Genomic DNA, 23,332 nt, shown 5'->3' with positions numbered 1-23,332 from the left:
TGTGTCTAAAATTTTGCATATCACGTGAGTGTTTGAGGGCGGCACAGTGGTGTAGTGGTTAGCGCTGTCGCCTCACAGCAAGAAGGTCCGGGTTCGAGCCCCGTGGCCGACGAGGGCCTTTCCGTGTGGAGTTTGCATGTTCTCCCCGTGTCCGCGTGGGTTTCCTCCAGGTGCTCCGGTTTCCCCCACAGTCCAAAGACATGCAGGTTAGGTTAACTGGTGACTCTAAATTGACCATAGGTGTGAGTGTGAATGGTTGTCTGTGTCTATGTGTCAGCCCTGTGATGACCTGGTGACTTGTCCAGGGTGTACCCCACCTTTCGCCCATAGTCAGCTGGGATAGGCTCCTGCGACCCTGTAGAAGGATAAAGCAGCTAGAGGTAATGAGATGAGATGAGAGATGAGATGTGAGTGTTTGGTGTGACAACTGGGTCCATTTCAGTAGTACAAACTATTTGGAAGTTCCCCAAGGAGTTTGTTATAACGGGGTTGCAGTGTAAACTAAGTGACATCTTTATTGCTTATTGTTGCACCTTGGCTTTGTTTATCACTTTTAGTATTCACATGCACTTTTCACTCATATTGATTTCTACATTCTCATCAAGGTGCTTCTGGTGAAAATGGCATCCCTTATTCCTTTTCAGGTCAAAAGATATATTCCTGAAAAGTACCATTAGCCACGTTCGCTGATGATGTCACTATACCACTACTGTAGTCACCGCTGAGAATTAGGGAGTGGAATTTAACATGACGAACACAGACGAGCAAAGTGGTACAAACAGTGAAATGGGTATGTGTTACTAAATTACTAAATACAAACACTCTTTTATAAGCATGCTGCTCATCCAATCAAATTAGTGGACTGGAATTAGCTGTTGTATAATTAAATAATATTGACTAGCACTGAGTCGTATATCAGATACATTCCATTCAGCTAGCGTGATATTAAACAAGTCGAAGATGAGTTCAATATCATGCTAGCTGAATGGAATATATCTGATATACCACGTAAAAGGGCCAGCCAATATTATTATTCTTATACATACACATTCCTTTTGGGTGTTCAATGTGTCTTTCTCTTTCAAAATTCTCTCAAAATCTTCTGTATTTAATGAAGCAAACCTGGCGGCTATGTTCGTTTACAAATTGTCACAGTCGCTCACTAGAGTGGAGAGTTTACATCTCCAGCATGTGACGTCATGTTGTCTTGACAACCATGCAATATTGTAAACCATATTCAACGCTCATTCTCCATTGGGTAGAGTGACATAATACACAGGATAAGTGATATGCTAACAATACTGCATGCTATCAAACCAAATGAATGAAACTCGCTAGAAGGGAATAGAATACATGTTTTTATTCCATCAGAAAAATGTCCTGTATGTATAATAATTGGTAATATTTATGTGCTGAGAGGTGAATGTGCCAATTTTGTTATTTTCAGTGGAATGCACTCAGCGGCCAAACATCCTGTTCATTAATAAATACTCCAGGCATTGTAAGTAGAGTCAACCAACTTACCTCTCTCTCCCACACACACATACATACTCTTGTGCTCTCTTTCACGGTTATTTTCACAGGGCTGTAAATCCCCACCTAACCTCCACTGCCCAGATCTAAGGTAGGACTGTAAGATTAAGAAACCAAGACGCATACCTCTAAAAATCCCTCACTTATATCTCTGTTCTGCTATTAGCTCAGCTTGTTTTACTGACCTGTAAGATCAATAGCTGTCTCCACAAAGAACAACATTGAGTGGATTTGTGGATGAGACAGAAAAGCAGAGCTGGAGTACACATTCAATCTGGGTCTCTGTAAAACAGCTTTACCTGAGCCTTTAGTGGTGAAAGAAACTTAAACGATGTTATCTCCTGGAGATTTTCTGGCTGTTGTGCTATCATATATTTCATACAAGTAAGATCAAATAAACAGTTAAAACTGTTTGGTATTTGGAGGAAGCCTGGCGTGAAGCCAGTTGATAATCAGCTTTTCTGCTTCTTATACCATTGATGATGCTGTATGTTGTCATGTAATAGGAAATGGGAAGGGTTATAGTCAATCATACAGAAATAAAAAATAATGGAGTGTTGGACCAGAGTAGACTGGAACATTCATTTTTATTAGTTCCGTTTTATTAGTTTATTACTCATCGAAATTGTAGTCTAAATCTGAGCAATTATGACATGGTGGGAGTGTATAATGGCACCCAGCTTGTTTGATGTACTGCATTATCTCCCTCTATCTATACATTGACTCGTGTCCGTCTCTATCTATACTCTGATTCCTTCACTCTTCTTCTATCAGTTCTCTTGCTTCTGCAGAGTTACAGTATGGCTAATACTTTCTATGAAGCCTGTATTCATACATCTTTACAAATGTGGGTATAATTGCTTCTTGGACTTGTTTGTCCACTTTATCCTGTTCTACAGGGTCGCAGGCAAGCTGGAGCCTATCCCAGCTGACTACGGGCGAGAGGCGGGGTACACCCTGGACAAGTCGCCAGGTCATCACAGGGCCGACACATAGACACAGACAACCATTCACACTCCCATTCACACCTACGGTCAATTCAGAGTCACCAGTTAACCTAACCTGCATGTCTTTGGACTGTGGGGGAAACCGGAGCACCCGGAGGAAACCCACGCGGACACAGGGAGAACATGCAAACTCCGCACAGAAAGGCCCTCGCCGGCCACGGGGCTCGAACCCGGACCTTCTTGCTGTGAGGCGACAGCACTAACCACTACACCACCGTGCCGCCCGGACTTGTTTGTTTTGTATGTATTGTGAATTCTAACAATCACTCAAAGTATTAAAAAAATTAGCATTGGAGTGTTGAAAGGCAATCAACACAGTTCAGAAGATTAATGTAGCCACCAGGCATAATATATTGAGCTGAAAAAAAAAACACTGCACATTTCGCACGTACATATCCAACCAATGCATTGCCTAAAGCATTCAAAACATTTATGTCACTGAGGAAGATGAGTGACTGAAAAAAAGAAGGAAAGCCACAGACCTTTAGAAATAAAAAAAACAAATAAAAACTAATTAAAGCATGAATAGAGCATAGTATACTTGTCACTATTTCTCTGCTTTAAAGCCACAATAAATGTGAAATAAGATGTCCATGTTTGCCAGAGGCCGGAAAGCCCAGTGGGCTATTTTTCAGTCTGAGATTTATGGAGTGAGACAAAAGACTGCAGTGGCAAGAAAGCTTATTTTACAATCTCAGAATGCTATAATTCTGCTATGACCATCATCAACGTGAACACAGAAAGTGCCACTGAAAAACAAAGTTTAACCTTTCATAGGACTTGCCCTTTTAACACATTTTCATGAGTAATTTAGGCCCTTTTTAAGTTTTTTAGTTCTTGATTTTACTAACTCCATTTCCAGAAAGGTTGGGATATTTTCCAAAATGCAATAAAAACAAAAATCTGTGATTTGTTAATTCACGTGAACCTTTATTTAACTGACAAAAGTACAAAGAAAATATTTTCAATAGTTTTACTGACCAACTTAACTGTATTTTGTAAATATAAAACAAATTGAGAATTTGATGCCTGCAACACACTCAAAAAAAGTTGGGACAGAGGCAAAATAAGTAGTCTGAAAATTTTATAGGATATTCAATAACACCATTTTGGAAGGTTCGACAATAAGCAAGTTAAATGGTAACATGATTGGATATAAAAGGAGTATTCACCAATGGCTCAGACTTTGCAAGCAAGGATGGATCATGGCTCACCCCTTTGTACCAAAATATATGAAAGAACTGTTAGTCAATTCAAAAAGAAGATTTCTCAACAAAATATTTTAGGTCTTTCAAAATCTACAGTACAGAATAAGATGAAAAGATTCAGGGAATTTGGAGACATATCAGTGCGTAAAGGGCAAGGTCAGAAACCACTGTTGAATGTGCGTGACCTTCGAGCCCGAAGGCGGCCCTGTCTGAGAAACCGTCATGCTAATGTGACACATGGACTCAGAAGTACTTCAGAAAACCATTGTCACTTAACACAGTCCACCATTACATCTAGAAATTCAATCTGAAACTGTATTACGCAAGGAGGAAGCCATTCATCAGTTCTATGCAGAAACACCACTGATTTCTCTGGACCCGAGCTCATCTCAGATGGACCAAAAGATAGTAGAAACATGTGCTGTGGTCAGATGAGTCCACATTTCAGCTTGTTTTCAGGAAAACCAGACATCGAATTCTCTGTGCCAAAGGTGAACACAACCATCAAGTTTTTTTATCAGAGAAAGATGTAAAAACCAACATCTGTGATGGTATGGGGGGCATCAGTGCCCACGGCATGGGTGAGTTGCATGTGTGTGATGGTACCATTGATATAATGGGGCATATGTTGGAATTTTAGAGAGACATATTCATCAAGGCAGTGTCTCTTCCTAGGAAGTCCATGCTTATTTCAGTAGGATAATGCCAGGCCTCGTTCTGTATGGGCTACAACAGCATGGCTTCGTAGACACAGAGTGTGTGTGCTTGACTGGTCTGCTGCAAGTCCAGCTCTGTCTCCTACTGAGAATGTATGGCGCGTCATGAAGAGGAGAATCAGACAACAACGACCACGGACTGTTGAGTAGCTGAAGTCTTGTATCAAGCAAGAATGGAGAAAAATTCCAATTACCAAATTGCAACAATTAGTATCCTCAGATCCCATACAATTAAAAAGCGTTATTAAAGGAAAGGTGATGTAATACAATGGTAATAATGCCTCTGTTCCAACTTTTTTTTTGAGTGTGTTGCAAGCATCAAATTCTACCTTCATTTATATTTACAAAATACAATTAAGTTGGTCAGTAAAGCTATTCTTTTCTTTGTACTTTTGTCAGTTAAATAAAGGTTTGCCTGAATTAACAAATCATGGATTTTTTGTTTTTATTGCATTTTGGAAAATAACCCAACTTTTCGGGAAACTGGGTGAGTAGAAACATTTTAGATTTTAGAAGGTGCATTTCTGTCTAATGATTTCCTTTGATAAAGGGTCTGCATTATTGGTGAATGTGGGAATCGTTGAATCCATGAACGTGCAAAGTGCAACATGGCTGCAAATCTTATGCGTTTACAAACTACAATATTGAGATCATCAAATAACAGCAGTCATTGTGTGAACCAACGCTGCTGAAAAATGGCGTCTTAGCAAGTGAAAATAACGTAAATGTTGTCGAATCTATTTAGTATTTCCGTTTATAAGATAACCATAAACCAAATATAAGATTATTAAGACTCATATACTTTATAGACTTTTTTTATTAATAGAATTTTTTACAATTTTATTTTACTAATCAGTTTCATTTGGTTAATTTATGACAGTTAATTTTGCTGCTTTCAAGAAATAAATGCTCGAAAAACAATACAAAAAAATTATCTGCCAACATAAATAAGTAAAACAAATATCCAGAAATAGCATTAATAAACTTATTTTGGTTTATTGTAATCTTATATATATATATATATATATATATATATATATATATATTTTTTCCATTTTCCAAAAAAGTCAAGACTGGATCATAAAGCTCTTTACTCTGAAGAAACAAACATTACTAATTTATCACCCTGTCCAATATTCTCCTCTAACCTCTGCACGTCTCTCTCTCTCTCTCTCTCTCTCTCTCTCTCTCTCTCAGCCAAGAAAAGCACATTCAGCAGATACACACAAGTCTTAAAGATAAGGAGCTAAAAATAGCCGACTACAGCGAGAAAAAGAGTGAAGCAGACACCACAACTCCTCCTGTGAAACCTGAAAGAGATCAATTTGGAGCCTATTTTATACCACTCCTGCTTGGCTGGCTATCTTCCAGCCACAACTGCTTTGAAAGTAACACATTTCCCATAGACATTCATTACATTACATTAAGCCTTGGCGATCATTTACTCGCTGTGGAAAGGACACACTTATGAGTTTTCCACTGCAAAAGAGCCAGCTCTTAGTCAGTTCACTTCCAGGAACCAAGAGCCCATTACAGTCTGGTGCACAGGTTTCATGGCGCAAGCAATAAAAAAAAAAGAAAAGAAAAGAAAAAAAACCCACAACAACAACACATTATATAAAGAGGTTCCTTTGGGTGAGCTAGGAATTTTCAAAAAGTGCTGAAATAATTTTTCAATTTAAAGACAGACTGCTAGTCGTCCTCATGTGGTGGTAAGACAGAGAGACAGAGAGAGAAAGAAAAACAAAAGAGAAGAAAAGATGGTGGTAGATGTGGTGTGATCACCAGAAAACTGTGGTTTATAAGAAAGAGGATTTTCTTTCTTTGGAATTCTATTTTTGTGATCACAGAGCATGTGCAAAAGCAAGGCAGAAGCAAGGCGCAATGTATATTTTTAGTATCACCATAAGCATCTATTCATTCCCTTTAATAACCAAGTGTACATCTGATTAGAGTTCACTTATTTCATATGAATATTATGTTAGAAAATTACAAGATGGCTGACAAAACAGTCTTCTCTCTCATTAGATTATGTACTGATATTTCAGCAATATTATCACAAACATAAAAAGATTGCATATGAGATTAAAAATGTTTCAATTCCAAACTGCTCCTTTAATCTGTGATGGCATCTCAGATATCCATCTGCTGTTAGTTTACAGACTTGCCAGTGCTGGGCTTGCTCTGTGAACAACAGCTGAAGAATCTGCACTCTCTCCTGCTAGCCATTTCAGAGCTGATCAGCAGCTCTAATGGAGTGTGTTGTGGAAACTGGAATTATGGTCAGACGTGAACAAACATCATTCCACCCCTCTCTGGTGGAGACATAAACAAAATGTGCGTGTGAGACTCAAAGCATGTTTGCGTTTTGGACTGAGTGACAATGATTGATAACTCACCATTTGCATATGATAATAGGGAAGTGTGTGAACGGAGCAGTGCTGTAACAGATGGGGTGTAACGAGACAGAAACAAGTAAAGAAAGCATAAAAGGCTTAGACAAGAGGAAGGGAAAGATAGAAAAAAAAACCCTGAAAGAGTTAAATCTGTATTTTAAAAAAAAAGTGGTAAAAAGAGAAGCAATGCATCTGAAAAGACTGTGATTTTGTTTCCTAAATTATGTAAATATTTCAATGGGAAAATTAACATTATAATAATAATGTAGGACTGGGCCAAATCTGTGTCAAGAATATGTCTTATTGCAACAAAACACCTTGAAACTCCAATATATAAACACTGACACATACTGTTTTCCAGTCCTGTTTAAAGTGCATATTCTAGACCAATTTCGTTTATTTTTTTATATGAAAGTATGTCCCTTTACACACTCATCCAGAAGGGTAATTTTACACAAGGCCATCTGTCTACAGCAGAAAAAAATAAAATAACAGAACGCGTCTGGAAAAATCCCAAGGGAATCTGGAGCCAGAATCGTAACGTTATCTGTGGAAGCGCGAGCAGGCTGTGCGAGCTTTGCACGGTTTAAGTGCACAGCCTGTGTAGACCAAGCGCTCCCATTTCTCTCTTATTGTCCGGTCTTTTGGAAAACGACCCCATCATGATCGGTGTTGCTACACCCTCCTACAATACATCTGTTAACCATTTTAATAATTACGTGATGGTGTTGAAGAAATTTGCAGAAAACCACCAGGTCATTTTCTCATAAACAAACCAGCGCTGACGTAGGATTCAGAAGGAGGCGTCCCGCAGATGACGTCACGAAAATCAGTGTTTCCCGGGAAATCCAAATGCCAAGCTTTTTCAGAGGCGGACCAATTCGCCTCAAATGGCTTGATTTCAACTGAATTTTTCTGGTATTGCGCAAGGTAAAAAAATTGCAGAGAATGCAGAATGTTACAGATATTTGACCAAAGTTTAATATAAAATAGGAGAATTACATTGATCTTGCTCCTGAATTTACCCGTGATATGCCCTTTAAAGTACCAATCTCCCTTGTTCTTCTTATCTCATTTCCAGGGACTCAGTAACATCAGTAATGAGCATCTAATCTCATGTGGCAACCCAAAAGAGATCAATCATATCACGTAGAAACCCGAAAAGCAAATAAATGTTCGACTGACACTATCAACATCCAGCTCTTCTTTCACCTCTCATGTATGTATATGCTGTAAAGTTCTTATAATCAACTGATATTCAAGTGGAGGCTAAAAGGTCCTGTCTCATTTCATACACTCAAAAAAATGATTCTTGGTCCAGGTAGATATTAAGAAATAGTTACACATAAAATTTAAGTAAAGTTTATAAAATTGAAAATATATTCAATTAAATCATATAAACACTATTTGAACTGGCCTACTACGAACTATATCTAAACAAATCATGTATACTTTACTTGATGAGATCTCATAGGGACTGACATGCACATCACACTCCCGCACAGTAGATGGCAGGTGGCAACATTTTCAGTCATTGTGTCAAACTTCTTCCTACTAAATCGTGACCTTATTGGTACAAATAATTATATTTAAAATTTCACAAACAAGATATGTGAAATTCATGTCACAATTCAAGCGGAATCAAAAAATCATTTTAATTTCGCCATTGACTCACGGGGGCGTCGTGGCTTAGGTGGATAAGGCGCCATACCATAAATCTGGGGACCCGGGTTCAATTCCGACCTGAGGTCATTTCCCGATATCTCCCTGTCTCTCTCTCCCGCTCATTTCCTGTCTCTACACTGTCCTATCCAATAATAAAGCTGAAAAAAAGCCCAAAAAATATCTAAAAAAAAAAACATCGAGTCCATTTATCCACATAAGGTTTATTTAATAAAAATCCATAACCATTATGTAATTTATTTGCATTACCTTAACATGGTTGAAACGTGTACCATAAAGCTCGGCATTTACTTAAAGTTTATGTGATAGAATTACATGGAAAATTGTCATGTGATTAAATTACATAAAGTCTATTTTTTAGGGTCAATTTTTTTTTTGAGTGTACAGTCTGGTCTAACTATACAATGCTATTTCAGCTACTAAATATACTTCAGGCAAATATTGTGTCATTATGCTTGGAACATCAATCAAACTGCAAAGCTAACACTAGTAAGATGTTACATCATCGTCTGAGTTGGCGCCAGACTACACTTCCAGACATATTTTTGTAACCAAATCACAGGGCTCAACATTAAAGGGAGTCCGACTGGCTGGGACAACCAAATGTTTGGTTCAGACAAGTCAAATCCGCATCTGCCTGCCCGACAGGAAAAGTTGAATATTTGTTGAAAATCACCATTTTATAGTAATTATTCAAGAGTTACATCAATAAAGTTCCAACAAAAGTAGTTCAGTGACCTCGGTGATTCGGCCGTGTTATTGTTTATGAAATTTCGGGGAAGTCGAATACAGCAGGTGCGTGTGTAAAAATAACCATGTCGTAATATCTAATTATAGATTATTAGACTTTGAATTCATCAAAATCGGAGAAATGGCGATCAAATACTTCAATAAAATAAATATCTGTGGTGACTCTTCATTTCGTTTGGACATTCATTGTATTTTTCTTTTGTATGGGTCACATTAACCATCACAAATGTTGTAAAATATTTCACAGGAATTTTACATCAGTGCCAAACTCACTCACGCTTTGTTTTCACTCAACGTGATTCTGTCACCCTTATTATGTCCAACTTGTTTCCTTTCAGTTTCATTTATTTAAATTAATTTAGACTTCACGTTTTACTGGATTAATCAAGATTTAACTTTATTTCCTCCAGAAGCTTTGAATCTGGGTGAGTCTAATCCTTAAAACTGCACATCAGGTAATGGGTTAGAACAACACACGCACCATAATGGGGCACTGCATAGTTTTTGTTTATTATTATACAATACCATCCGATGGATTGACACAACTAAGCTATCCATTCCCGGTTGTAATGGCGTGTTGTTGTTGTTTTGTAGCTAGGCCATTTATCCATTTGTTCATGAAGAAAAATAGAAAAAAGAATAATGAGAAATGAATAAGAATAGCAGAATATTTCACTCACCTGGTGTTTTCTACAGCAACGTTAATGTCCATTGGAATGATGTATGTGCCAATCTCTATAGGAAGAGGCGTGTTCTGTACGGTCTGGTGGTCAATAAATGCCAAAACTACATACAGTTCTTTTAACATTTTTATCATTAGTTGATACTTGATAATACAAGAAAGTCTTTAAAACAAGAACAGTAGAAACTATTAAAAAGATTAATGAATACGCAACTGTTTTTCCACAAATGCTCATTTCATTTGAAACTTTTATAATTCATGACAACAAACTGGGCAGAGGAATGAACATTTAAACTTCATGCCAGCAGACTTGATGGTAATACTAAAAAGGTTATGGTCAGGACAATTGAAAAATCTTGCTGCTTGTCTGACTGGACAAGTGGATTAAAAAGCTAATGTCGAGCCCTTGAAATCATAACGGATACTTTTCCAGAAAATTTTCCCAGAGTTGTTTTTTGATAGCTTCTTGGTCTTCGTGATGCTGTTTGTGTAGATGTGGCAATTTAATTGCACAGAGGTTATCAGGATAACAAGAGTAAGACTAAGCAGAAGAATGGAAAACATTACAGTACAAGAACAGCATCATCTCACCTCTCCAGGGAACTCATTATAAGTGATTTACTCAAATAGTCGCAGAGAAAGCAAACATAGAGACTTGGTTTGAGTATCTGTATCCAGGATTGATTCTGGATCTGTGCTTTCACACAGACAAATTCCTTTTGAACTGTGCATCGTTTCCACAAATTTATAATGCACAACAAACTGGGCAGAAGAAAGAACATTTAAACTTCATGCCAGCAGACTCCAAACTTATTTATGAACAATGTCAGTGGTTGAGACATGTCAGTAAATAAATGTTCATGCAAAAAAAGGTCTTTTGAGGGAAAGAACACTTTCATAAATTCTTCACTTACTTACTGCCCAGCTTGGTGCATCATTTTTGCAATATGGGAGACAATAGACACATCCTTTATTGGTAATATCAGTCTAATCTGTGTATATTTACCACATCTGTAGCAATATGTGATTACTCCAGACAAGACTCACACATATTTCTCAGTAATAACAAAATAACAGAAAACCTGTTTACTCCAAACTTATTTATGAACAATGTCAGTGGTTGAGACATGTCAGTAAATAAATGTTCATGCAAAAAAGGTCTTTTGAGGGAAAGAACACTTTCATAAATTCTTCTCTTACAGATGTTTATAAATGAAGCTCTTAGCCAAAACCCTGCATGCTGAGAGCAAGCTCATTTGTTAATAAGCCGCATACGTAAATCTGAACTGCAGCTGAAGAAGAACCAGGACCAGACTACATCCAGCAGAGTATCTGGATTTAATGTTATTAAATATGAATAAACTAATAACCTCTAAATGATCAGTCGTCTTCTATAAGTCTCTCTGCCATTTCCCATCACGTCATTCCTCCCCTCCCTGCCGCTCTCTTTCAGAAATATGAGTCCTTGCTTCACTCTCAGACACCTGCAATAAATCTCAACATCTCCCATCTCACAAAAAATCAATGGCTAATTTGGGCACATTCCTTTATGGGCCAAGTGTGTGTGCAGAGAAACACACACACACACACACACACACACACACACACACACACACACACACACACACACACACACACACACACACACACAAATGGAGCCCATAGTTTTCTTCTCTCAAGTGCCTGAAGATATACAGCCAAGGTGGGACTGCAGGGTCGTTTAGTTAACTATTTATTTGTTGGCTTGTTTGTTTAATTAACTGCATAAATAAATTAATAAGAAGATGCTGTCACTGGTAAGTAAGCTTGCCATGTCACAGCTGCATTTCATAAATCAACAGAGGACCCTCTCTTATTTGATGATCATAAATCTCCCGTCCGTGGAACAGCAAAGAGGAAAGGGAGTGAAAGACAGTAGTCATGGAGTGATGAAAGGTCTTACTGACCTCCTCATGCATATTGTAATACTGCGCATAGAAGGTTGTATCTTGATAAGCATCCACTCAAATAAATATCCACTGTGAATGAAGCTGAATTTGCAGAGGAGGGTGATCTCATATATTATTCATTTATTGAAGTTATTACAAAAGCCTTTAATTTACTCATTATATATATATATATATATATATATATATATATATATATATATATATATATATATATATATCAGTGGTGGCTGCTGGTTTTTAAAACAGGAGAAGCCCATTTTACGTATTCATCGTAAAACCTGTAGGCCGGATATCAAAGCATAGAAAGGTGTGCCCCATTAGCATAGTGAACTAGACAACCCTACCTAGTGGCAGAAAGTATTTTTGCTTGTACATTTCATGTTATAGCCTGGCTATCCTTAATCAAAAATATCAAACATCCAAAAATCACTGGCTATTCAACGAAGAGCCTTGAACAATCATACCCTGATATGCAACACAGAGTCTTTAACACAACACCCAGCTGTGCAACACATCCTTGAACATCTTCTGCAACACAGTCTGGAAATTCATAACCAGGTAGGCTATGCAACACACAGAACCTTGAATATTATACCCAGGTATAACCTATAACACAGAGCCCACCATTCTCTTAACATTACTGAACAATATACACACTTCAGATTCATGAACATTATATGATGCACACTATTTATGCACAAATTCTGCCCTCCGCTCCTTTTCCAGAAAATGGTCTGTGACTCTGTCATACTAGCTGGTTGTGCTTTCCAGAGACTTCACCAATTTCTGTTAGCAGCTAGCACTGCAGATCCCAATAAGGCTCAAGCTAGCCTACAACCAGATTGAACTACAAATGAAATAAACGAGTGAATTCACGAATGATCAAACTGATAGAATGGATGAAAGTTAACGGAGCACAACGAGTAATATTTACATTTATTTACAGAGTAATGTACAGAGACATCAATGAGAAGAAATGTTTATATGAAAAGAAATTCGAACAGCACTTTGGCACACGACTACACTTTCTCAACATCCGCTAGGGACTGATCATGCTTCCGTGTTCCTCGCCGACGCCGAAGTACAGAGCCCGCCCTCCTCACTACCTCCAATAATCCTTCATCAGCCCGGCTTCTTGTCCCTCCCACTGTCTCGTTTAGTCCCAGAGAAGCCCGGCTTCCCTGGAAGTGACGATTTTGTCGATTTTAACCAATAACAACTAGCCGAAATTGGCTGTTCAGAGCCTTCTCATAGACTGCAACGGAAACCCGGCTGCCAGCGCATAGAGCCCATTGAAATAAGAAAAGTTACAGCCAGTGTTGCCAGATTGGGCTGCTTTAAGTGCATTTTGGCGGGTTTTGAACATATTTTGGCTGGAAAACGTCAGCAGTATCTGGCAACGCTGGTTACAGCCTGGCAGCAAAGGTGATTCTCGTAGCGAACTGCAAGTTCGTCAGACATCACTCAAATAAGTTACAGGATAGTTACCGTATGAACGTAAATACAATCTTGGGCATATATTATGTTATGCAAGTCATTGTTTTAATGAGAATTCAACATCATAGATGCCGCAGTTTGGGGAGAGAATTTTAGGGGAAGCTCGGCTTCCCTTGTTGTCTCTGAGAAATCGCCCCTGATATATATATATATATATATATATATATATATATATATATATATATATATATATATATATATATATTATCATCATGAGATATTACTGTATTATGAAAATGGCCATCTATCCTGAAGACACCAAACTGTGCTCCTTTAACACAAATCTCATCCCTATTTTGAATCAAACATTGATGCCACTTGAGCAATGGCTCTAAATGAGGTTTCAATGGCCAATCCAATGGGAAGTAAGCCCGAATGGAGGAAACAATCCAATGATATAGACCCTCTAATGGAAGAATGTTTGGAGCCCTTGTGCAAAAGGAACTAGCCATTAGCCTCTTGACTTAGGCCCTGTCCACACAGCAACGGATTCAGGTGAATCTGATAAAATTGTTTATCGTTTCGGCCTGGCGTCCACACGGCACTGGCGTTTTGGGTGCCCCAAAACGATATTTTTTGAGAACGGGTTCCAGAGTGGAAAAATCTGGCAACGGCGCCGTTGCGAAGTCGTCTGGATGAGTAGAACGGATTTGTTTACGATGACATCACAACCACATGACTAGAACAAGCAGCACTCTCGCTGTTTTGTTGCTGAGTTAGAAGGCCTGCTGGCAGTGGTTGAGGGCCGACAACCGCGACGCCGAGGGACTCATCGACCAGGTGGTACTGGAGCAGTTCGTTGCGCGCTTACCAGCGGGAACCGCAGAGTGGGTCCAGTGCCACCTCCCGGCGTCGCTGGATCAGGCAATCGAGCTGGCGGAGGACCATTTGGTGGCTGTCCTGATGGCAAGACAGCAGATGACCTCTTCTCTTCTCTCCTCTCTCTCTCTCCCCCTCCTCCTGTGTCTCCTCCTCGCCCCATTCCCCCATCGCGGGGGCCAGCGCCACCTCAGCCGGCCCGCCGCACCCGCGGTGCCCTCCCGTGTCTCCCCTCTGTATCTGTCTCTCCCCCCCCTCAGGTGAGTGAGCCCCAGAGCACTAGTGCAGAGAGGAAGCCCGGGCCGGTTTGCTGGCACTGCGGGGAGCCGGGCCACCTCCAACAGCAGTGCTCAGTAATGGAGGTGGGCACGGTGGTTCGGATCCCCGACATGCCAGGAGCCGCCCTCTATCAGGCCGGAGCTTATCGCATACCGGTGAGTATCCAAGGGGATACATATCAGGCATTGGTGGATTCTGGCTGTAATCAGACCTCGATCCACCAAAGCCTGGTGCAAGATGAGGCATTGGGGGGTGCACAGGGGTTGAAGGTGTTGTGTGTGCACAGGGATGTTCACAGCTACCCTTTGGTGTCGGTCCACATTTTTTTCAGAGGGGAAAAATTTAGAGTAAAGGCGGTGGTTAATCCTCGCCTCATCCACTCAATAATTTTGGGGACTGATTGGCCGGGATTTGGGGATTTAATGACACATTTAGTGAAGAGTGGGTCCTGCCATCAGTTAACAGGGGGAGGTCCCGGTGTCTCGTTGGCGGGAGCAGCTGTCACAGAGCCGTCTACATCAGCTCTGCGTCAGAGTGAGGAGCCACCGGCTCCTCCTCTCTCTGTTGGAGAATCCCCCGCAGATTTTCCATTAGAGCAGTTGCGAGATGAGGCTCTGCGGCATGCGTTTGACCAAGTGAGAGTAATCGATGGTCAAACGCTCCAGCCGAACGCCACCCCGTCCTTCCCTTACTTCGCAATTATGAAGGATAGATTATACTGAGTGACGCAGGACACTCAGACTAAAGAGCAAGTCACGCAGCTTTTAATTCCGAAGAGCCGCCGGGAATTGGTATTCCAGGCGGGTCACTTTAATCCCATGGCTGGACACTTAGGGCAGGATAAAACACTAGCCCGAATAATGGCCCGGTTCTATTGGCCAGGGATTCGTGGCAATGTCCGTAGGTGGTGTACGGCGTGCCACGAATGCCAGTTAGTAAATCCAGTGGCCATTCCAAAATCACCTTTGCGCCCTCTACCGTTAATCGAGACCCCATTTGAAAGAATTGGGATGAATCTCGTCGGGCCATTAGATCGGTCAACACGAGGGTACCGCTTTATATTAGTTCTGGTGGACTATGCAACGCGATACCTGGAAGCAGTGCCTCTTCGCAATATCTCAGCACGCAGTATTGCGGAGGCACTCTTTCGCGTTATCTCCTGAGTTGGAATCCTGAAAGAGATTCTGACTGACCAAGGCACCTCGTTTATGTCACGCACACTGAACGAACTGTATGGGTTGCTGGGTATTAAGCCGATCCGCACCAGCGTGTATCACCCACAAACAGACGGTTTAGTTGAACGGTTCAATCGCACCCTCAAGAACATAATTTAAAAATTCGTAAGTGAGGACGCACGTAATTGGGATAAATGGCTCGAACCCTTGCTTTTTGCAGTGCGAGAGGTCCCCCAAGCCTCCACGGGGTTCTCCCCATTTGAATTGTTATACGGGCGTAAGCCGCGTGGCATTCTAGATTTGCTGCGGGAAAATTGGGAGGAGGGACCTTCACCAAGTAAAAACGAAATCCAATACGTTATTGACCTGCGCACAAAACTCCACACACTCACGCACCTAACTCAGGAGAATTTGCGGCAGGCCCAAGAACGACAGACCCACCTGTACGACAAGGGTACGCGCCTTAGGGAGTTCGCACCGGGAGATAAAGTACTCATACTGTTGCCCACATCGAGCTCCAAATTGGTCGCCAAGTGGCAAGGACCCTTTGAGGTCACACGGCGAGTCAGGGACATGGACTATGAGGTGAGGCGAACGGATATGGGTGGGGCACTACAGATTTACCACCTCAACCTGCTCAAACTCTGGAACGAGGAGGTCCCCATTGCGTTGGTGTCGGTGGTTCCGGAGAAGGTGGAGCTGGGGCCGGAGGTTCAAAAGGGAACATTGGCATCGCGTACCTCTCCGGTCCCCTGTGGAGACCACCTCTCCCCGACCCAACTCGCGGAGGTTGCCCAGTTGCAGACCAAGTTTTCGGACGTGTTCTCGCCCCTGCCCGGCCACACCCACCTCATAGAGCACCACATTGAGATGCCCCCGGGGGTGGTAGTGCGTAGCCGCCCTTACAGGTTACCCGAGCACAAGAAAAAAGTGGTTCGGGAAGAACTCGGGGCCATGCTTGAAATGGGCATCGTCGAGGACTCCCACAGTGACTGGAGCAGCCCAGTGGTCTTGGTACCCAAGGCCAATGGGTCGGTCCGGTTCTGTGTGGACTATAGAAAAGTCAACACGGTGTCTAAATTCGATGCGTACCCAATGCCTCGTATTGATGAGTTGCTCGATCGGCTAGGCACGGCTCGTTTTTACTCGACACTGGATTTAACAAAGGGTTATTGGCAGATCCCCTTGACTCCATTATCCCGGGAAAAAACAGCTTTTTCCACACCGTTCGGCTTACACCAATTCGTCACACTTCCTTTTGGGCTGTTTGGGGCGCCCGCTACGTTTCAGCGGCTGATGGACCAGGTCCTCCACCCCCATGCCACCTATGCGGCCGCCTACCTCGATGATATTATTATCTATAGTAATGACTGGCCGAGGCACCTCGAACATCGGAGGGCCATCCTTAGGTCGCTGAGGCGAGCGGGTCTCACAGCCAACCCGAAGAAGTGTGCGATTGGGCGGGTGGAAGTACGGTATCTGGGCTTCCACTTGGGCAACGGGCAGGTGCGTCCCCAAATTAACAAGACAGCAGCAATTGCGGCCTGCCCGAGGCCCAAGACCAAAAAGGGGGTGAGACAGTTCCTGGGGCTGGCTGGCTATTATCGTAGGTTTATACCTAATTATTCGGACGTCACCAGCCCGCTGACTGATCTGACTAAAAAGGGGGCACCAGATCCGGTCCAGTGGACGGAGCAATGCCAGTGGGCTTTTTCTAATGTAAAGGCTGCACTGTGTGGGGGGCCACTTTTACACTCCCCTGACTTTTCTCTCCCCTTTACGTTGCAGACGGATGCGTCGGACAGAGGGCTGGGGGCCGTTTTGTCCCAGGAGGTGGAGGGGGAGGATCGCCCAGTCTTATACATTAGTTGCAAGCTGTCGGTGCATGAGGGGCGCTACAGCACCATTGAGAAAGAGTGCCTGGCAATCAAGTGGGCAGTCCTCGCCCTCCGGTACTACCTGCTGGGATGCCCTTTCACCCTCTGTTCAGACCACGCACCCCTCCAGTGGCTCCACTGCATGAAGGATGCCAATGCGCGGATCACCCGTTGGTATCTGGCACTCCAACCCTTTAACTTCAAGGTGATCCACAGGCTGGGGGCGCAGATGGTCGTGGCGGACTTCCTCTTCCGTCAAGGGGGGGGGGGAGTCGGCTGCAGGCCGGACGGCCGCCAGGCCTGAGTTGGGCAGTGGGGGTATGTGGCAGCGGGGGCGTGGTCAAGCATCGGTCTGTGACAGGAGGGCGGAGTCAGGGAAGGTAAGTGGCAGAATCACTACACCTGTGGTTAATTAATGTGTTTGTGTGTCTTCCCCAGTGACTGCGCCCTATTTAAGGAGAGAGAGCGAGAGCAGAGGGAGCTCTCTCCTCAACCAGATGACTGATGTGTGTGCGTGTGTCTGGGTGTGTGTGAGAGAGTTCGTATAGGCTGAAAAGCTGAATAAAAGCCAGTTTTGTGAACTCAGTTCTGTCCTGCTGTCCTTCTGTGCTCCACCCACCTACACAAACTGTCACATATATATATATGGGTTTCCTCCAGTTTCCCCCACAGTCCAAAGACATGCAGGTTAGGTTAACTGGTAGCTCTAAATTGACCGTAGGTGTGAATGGTTGTTTGTCTCTCTGTGTCAACCCTGTGATAATCTGGCGACTTGTTCAGGGTCTACCCTGCCTCTTGCCCATAGTCAGCTGGGATAGGCTCCACCTTACCCGCAACCCTGCACAGGGTAAGCGGTTACGGATAATGGATGGATGGATTTCAAGGCCAGTATCATTAGTGGCATCGTTGCTAAATATTTTGACAAAAGAATTATAAACTGAATCTGACAGGCTTACTAATCAGTTTCAAAGCTGAAGTTGAGCCTGCACTCTGAAAACCTCAAAAAGATAATCAGCATTGGTGTGATCAGTTGTAAGAAGTGCTGAGAAACCTGGAAAGTGCAAACTTCATGAAGACTTTCTCATGACAGAAAACTTACTAACTATTCAAAGCTTCACCAGTATGAAAGCCACTTAATAATATAGTTAAAATGTAAAAACTTGGCAACCGCAAATAACCACTATGTAATTCATGTACAGTGCATCCTTCAAGTGATTTTGGTCTATTCTTCTGAACTAGCTTCTTGGCAGGAGCCAGGAGAAAGTCACAAGATTCATACCAAGATCCAAGAGGCAAACTGAAAGACATGCCTACCTGCAGATGTGGCCAGAGCTGTAATAAAGTGTGAATAATGTATTTGGGTGAAGGGACTGCTCACTGGATCACAGAGGCCAGCAATAAATAAACCAAAGGCCAAAAATGTGACTGCTCTCGCTCTCAAGGTTCAAACTGTCAATTTCAGCGCATTCATCTGTTATACTTTAGTCAGTAGCACACAGTTATTTTTATATGCAGTAAATGATGCATGTGATGATCAGATCATCCGCTGGGCCTGAGCATATGGGGTAAGAGTTTTCTTGTACATACCCTATATGAAAAAGATGTACTGTGCAGTACATTCCTTCAGCTTAACTAGTATTGATTTCATTCAGTCCATAAGAAGCTTTAAGAGGATGGACAACACTCATATAATATAAGCAGCACATCATGAGCCCTTCTCAATCTTTCCCTCATTGATCTCCAGCTTTCAGATTGTAACCCCTGGGGGGGGGCACCGGATGGAGGTAATGTGAAGAATAAAAGCAAGATGCTACTTACACCTCCACAGAAATGAGGCTAATGCTGTTCAGTGTCCAGTGATTCTTCCAAGCAGAGAGAAGGTTAATATTGTGTGTGGAAAAGAAACTACTGCTGAGATAGCAAAGAACATCTGTCATGTCCTGCATCCATAGACACTTTTTCACGTCATTTTCACTTTTTTAATTGGCTGATCAGAGAATTGTTTAGCATTGCATGAATGCATCGCTTGATTTTGATGTGTCATCTGAGCCATCCTCCATAACCACTTATTTAACTTGGAGCTTTAGGAAGTCATTTCACATTAAAAGCCTCGTTATTCAATTCTGATTTTGAATTTGCCGGATCTTAACGCTTCAAATTCATAATTACATGTGACCTGTATGTAACTGTAATGTGAATGCATCTGTCCTACGAAATGGCACGCATATTCACAGTGATACGTTGTTGCATGAGTCATCTGCGTCACCACCAACAAAAACATGTTCATGAGACACATCATGGTATTAAAACCAACTAAATGGATGCACTAGTAGCAAGTGGATGCCTCGCATTTTGCTCTGGAGGAAAGAAAAAAGTTAACCAGCTGTACATGATCAGGCCAAGAAAGCAAAAAATAAAATCAGACAGCTAGTGCTTCTAGTGCTGGCTGATGAAGATTTCGCTCAGCACATAAATTCTGACCTGGCCTGAGGCCCTGTCCACACGGCAACGGATTCAGGTGAATCTGATAAAATTGTTTATCGTTTCGGCCTGGCGTCCACACGGTACCGGCGTTTTTGGTGCCCCAAAACGAAATCTTTTGAGAACGGGTTCCAGAGTGGAAAAATCTGGCAACGGCGCCGTTGCGAAGTCGTCTGGATGAGTAGAACGGATTTGTTTACGATGATGTCACAACAACATGACTGTCAGTGCTTCACGCCGGGTAGAAGTGTAACAAACTCGATGTGAGTTGTCAACAAATCCTATAACTTGGTTCATGAAACGCGCTTACAAAATATTTTCACTGCTTTCCAAAAACAAAAACAATCCCGCCAGCAAAAATAGGGAAAAAAAGGAGCGATCTCACCTCTTCAGATGTTGGTTTAAGTCCGACAATACATTCCTCAAAAAGGACGTAGAAGAACAAAGTAATCCATCAATGTGTAGCATTCAATTTATTCCGGACCATTAAAGAATTCTGGAGGATATCAGAATGTTGGCGTACCGGCTTCCATCTACCCCCATTCATTCCTCTTTCCGCGTCTTTTGTTTTACGCTACTGATTAATAATCAAAACTTTATGTGGCTGATGCTACAGAAGAAGGGGTTTATGCGCATGCGTCTACTTCTTCTATTGTTCTGGTGTCTCCGGTGGGACCGTCTTACAGTGCACGTAGAGGTGTGGCATGTGTATTGCATCGTTTTCAGCAAGCGTTGCGTTGCCATATGTACCTGATATTTTACTGATCCGTTGCCCATGTGGATGCGATATTTAAAAAAAAAATCTCGTTGCCGTTGTCGTGTGGATGTAGCCTGAGTTTCCCAAAAGCATTGTAGCACAAAGATCATCGTTAAATGGTAGCGCAAGCAGCACAATGAATGCTCTCTCTCCTCGTTAAGATGCTCTTAGCGTTAAGAGGCTTTTGGGAAAACCACCCCTGATCGTTCTCTTTCATGTTGCATGGCCAATACATATCCAATCTAGGACCATATATGAAAGTGATTCAAATCTGATTTGCAAAGATCAGATTTCTGTGTCCACACAGCCCTGAAAGCATCAGATCTGTCACATTAAGGAAAAAAAAATTCAGATCTGAGTCACTTCAGCCTGGTAATATGAACAGCATGTTCATCTCCCCTTTGTCTGTGTATCTGTCTAGAATTCAGGCTATTTATCTTCTCCTCAGTGTTTTATTTTTCATTTTAATCCAAAGAAATGAAACAATAAAACAGTACAAGTTAATTTCTTTTCAACTCTCAGTTGATATATCTGGATTTCTCGCTGCTGCTATTTTTAGTGTGTGTTTTTGGGTTGGTGAGCAGTGTATAATTCACGGTGAGCTCTAAGGACAGATGGAACGAGGGTGCTGCACTCCACAGACTACTTCATTAATCAATTAACCTACTTAGCAAATTAATCTAATTAGCTGCTAATTACAGATCTGGGCATCATGCCAGTGAACACTCAACATCTTCATCCCCCAGCCCAAGTCTACAAGATGAATATCTCTCTCTCTCTCTCTCTCTCTCTCTCTCTCTCTCAAGGTTCCCTACCAGTGTGAGGTTTTGACCCAGCTCTCCAGTGGGAAGGTTAGTGGGAAGGGCATCTTCCTGTGACACCATCTCAAAATGATTTATGCGGTTCTTCGGCTCCTCCTGCCAGCCTTGTTTGCGCTCCAACAAAGTACGCCAGGCCCTCTGAATTCTAGGAAATAAAAAAGGCATTAAAATGCAATAGATAAAATAAATAAATAAAGCCATATATTAGATGTACGGTACTGTATTTCTGTTTATCTGCAAGAAAGACTTTACATATGAACCAATTTCATATGTATAAATACACTGAAAATCTGAACTACTGAATTACAATAGTAAGCAAAAGCATTTAACATTAATGACCTCGTGGTTAAAAAAAAGTAGTCAATCTTTGTCCAAAAAAATTTTTTTGTTAAAAAAAAACCACCTAACCCCACCCCGTAGCTGGGTGACTTGAGTTTTAATAAGTCTCTCCAAAAAATACTTCTTATCAACAGAAAGCAAGAAGAATTTATCCCACATCATTATTCTTCATCATTCTAAAATAATTTAAAAGGTTGTTTCCTTGCAGGAACACAGTGCACCCACTGTGTGCTGCACAACAAGCTTTCATGTGCAGTGTGAATATAAAACTGTTGTAATCAAACTTGTATTTTTTTTCTAGTGGGTATTATAATTAATTATTGCAAACATAGCAGCTAGTATTTTGGTATCGTGTCAAGCATGGTTACTGCCAACTATGTGAGTACAATTATACTGGATAGCATTATCAAGGTACAAAATTACTTCAAAGAAATGTACAATGCTACAGTTTTATGTTACTGTTTAAACTCAAATTTAAATAGATATTACTTCAAATGAGATATTTACTAGTGTGTAAAATATTTACTTCAATTCAGTACCTATCATACAACTATGATTCAAGCTAATTTGCACACTGCTGGTGTAACCTGCGCCAAGATTGCAAATGTGAACGTTTTGATTCTGATGCAAAATTTTGGAAACCGTTCAATATTTAGAAGTGAGAATATACCAAAACAAGTTAAGCAGAATATCAAAAATCATTTATTCTTATCTAGGTTTATGTAATAGACTGAAAACACAATGTGTGTAAACACACAGTGCTATCATGATAGTGTTTATATTGCAGAATTTAGTGTCTTTAAAAGGTATGGTGATCACCAATAAAAATAAAACTTATGACAGTATGAAGGCCAAAATTGTCCTTGATAATGCCTCTCTTATGCAGGAAACCCAGGCAAAATTTCTAGGAGTAATTATTGATGATAGACTGAGCTGGAAGCCCTATATTTCCATGTTAAGTAAGAAGATTGCTAAAACTATTGGGATATTGGGAAAAATTAGATATCTCCTTGCTCAAAAGACTATCGTCACTATTTATAACAGCCTTATTTACCCATACCTTATTTATTGTAATATCGCGTGGGGTAGTGCCTGTCGAACCACCTTATCTCCTATTGTTTCTTTGCAAAAGAAGTTTGTGCGGATAGCTACTGCTTCTAGTTTTCATACTCATGCGATGCCCTTATTCCAGCAGCTAAAAGTTTTAAATATCATGCACATCAACAAACTACAGCTTTGTCTCTTTGCATTTAGGTTCCTTACAAACAGTCTCCCTTCGACATTTGATAAATTTATAAACCCTAACTCACTGGTTTACAATTACTGTACCCGCCAAAGGAGTCAACTTCATGTTCCTCTCTTT

At 41.4% G+C, this 23,332-nt stretch overlaps 1 protein-coding gene across 1 annotated transcript in view; it reads right to left on the bottom strand.

Moving 5' to 3' along the window:
• schip1 (schwannomin interacting protein 1) overlaps window positions 1–23,332 on the bottom strand; it is an 816,449-nt gene that overhangs the window by 617,835 nt on the left and 175,282 nt on the right. Inside the window, exon 10 of the mRNA XM_060905834.1 lies at window positions 21,625–21,775. Coding sequence (XP_060761817.1) covers window positions 21,625–21,775 — 151 coding nt within the window. The remainder of the gene's footprint in view (window positions 1–21,624; window positions 21,776–23,332) is intronic.

Source organism: Neoarius graeffei, chromosome 23, assembly GCF_027579695.1.
Source record: "Neoarius graeffei isolate fNeoGra1 chromosome 23, fNeoGra1.pri, whole genome shotgun sequence".
NCBI classification, from domain to species: domain Eukaryota; kingdom Metazoa; phylum Chordata; class Actinopteri; order Siluriformes; family Ariidae; genus Neoarius; species Neoarius graeffei.
This window is presented reverse-complemented; position numbering and strand designations above follow the sequence as displayed.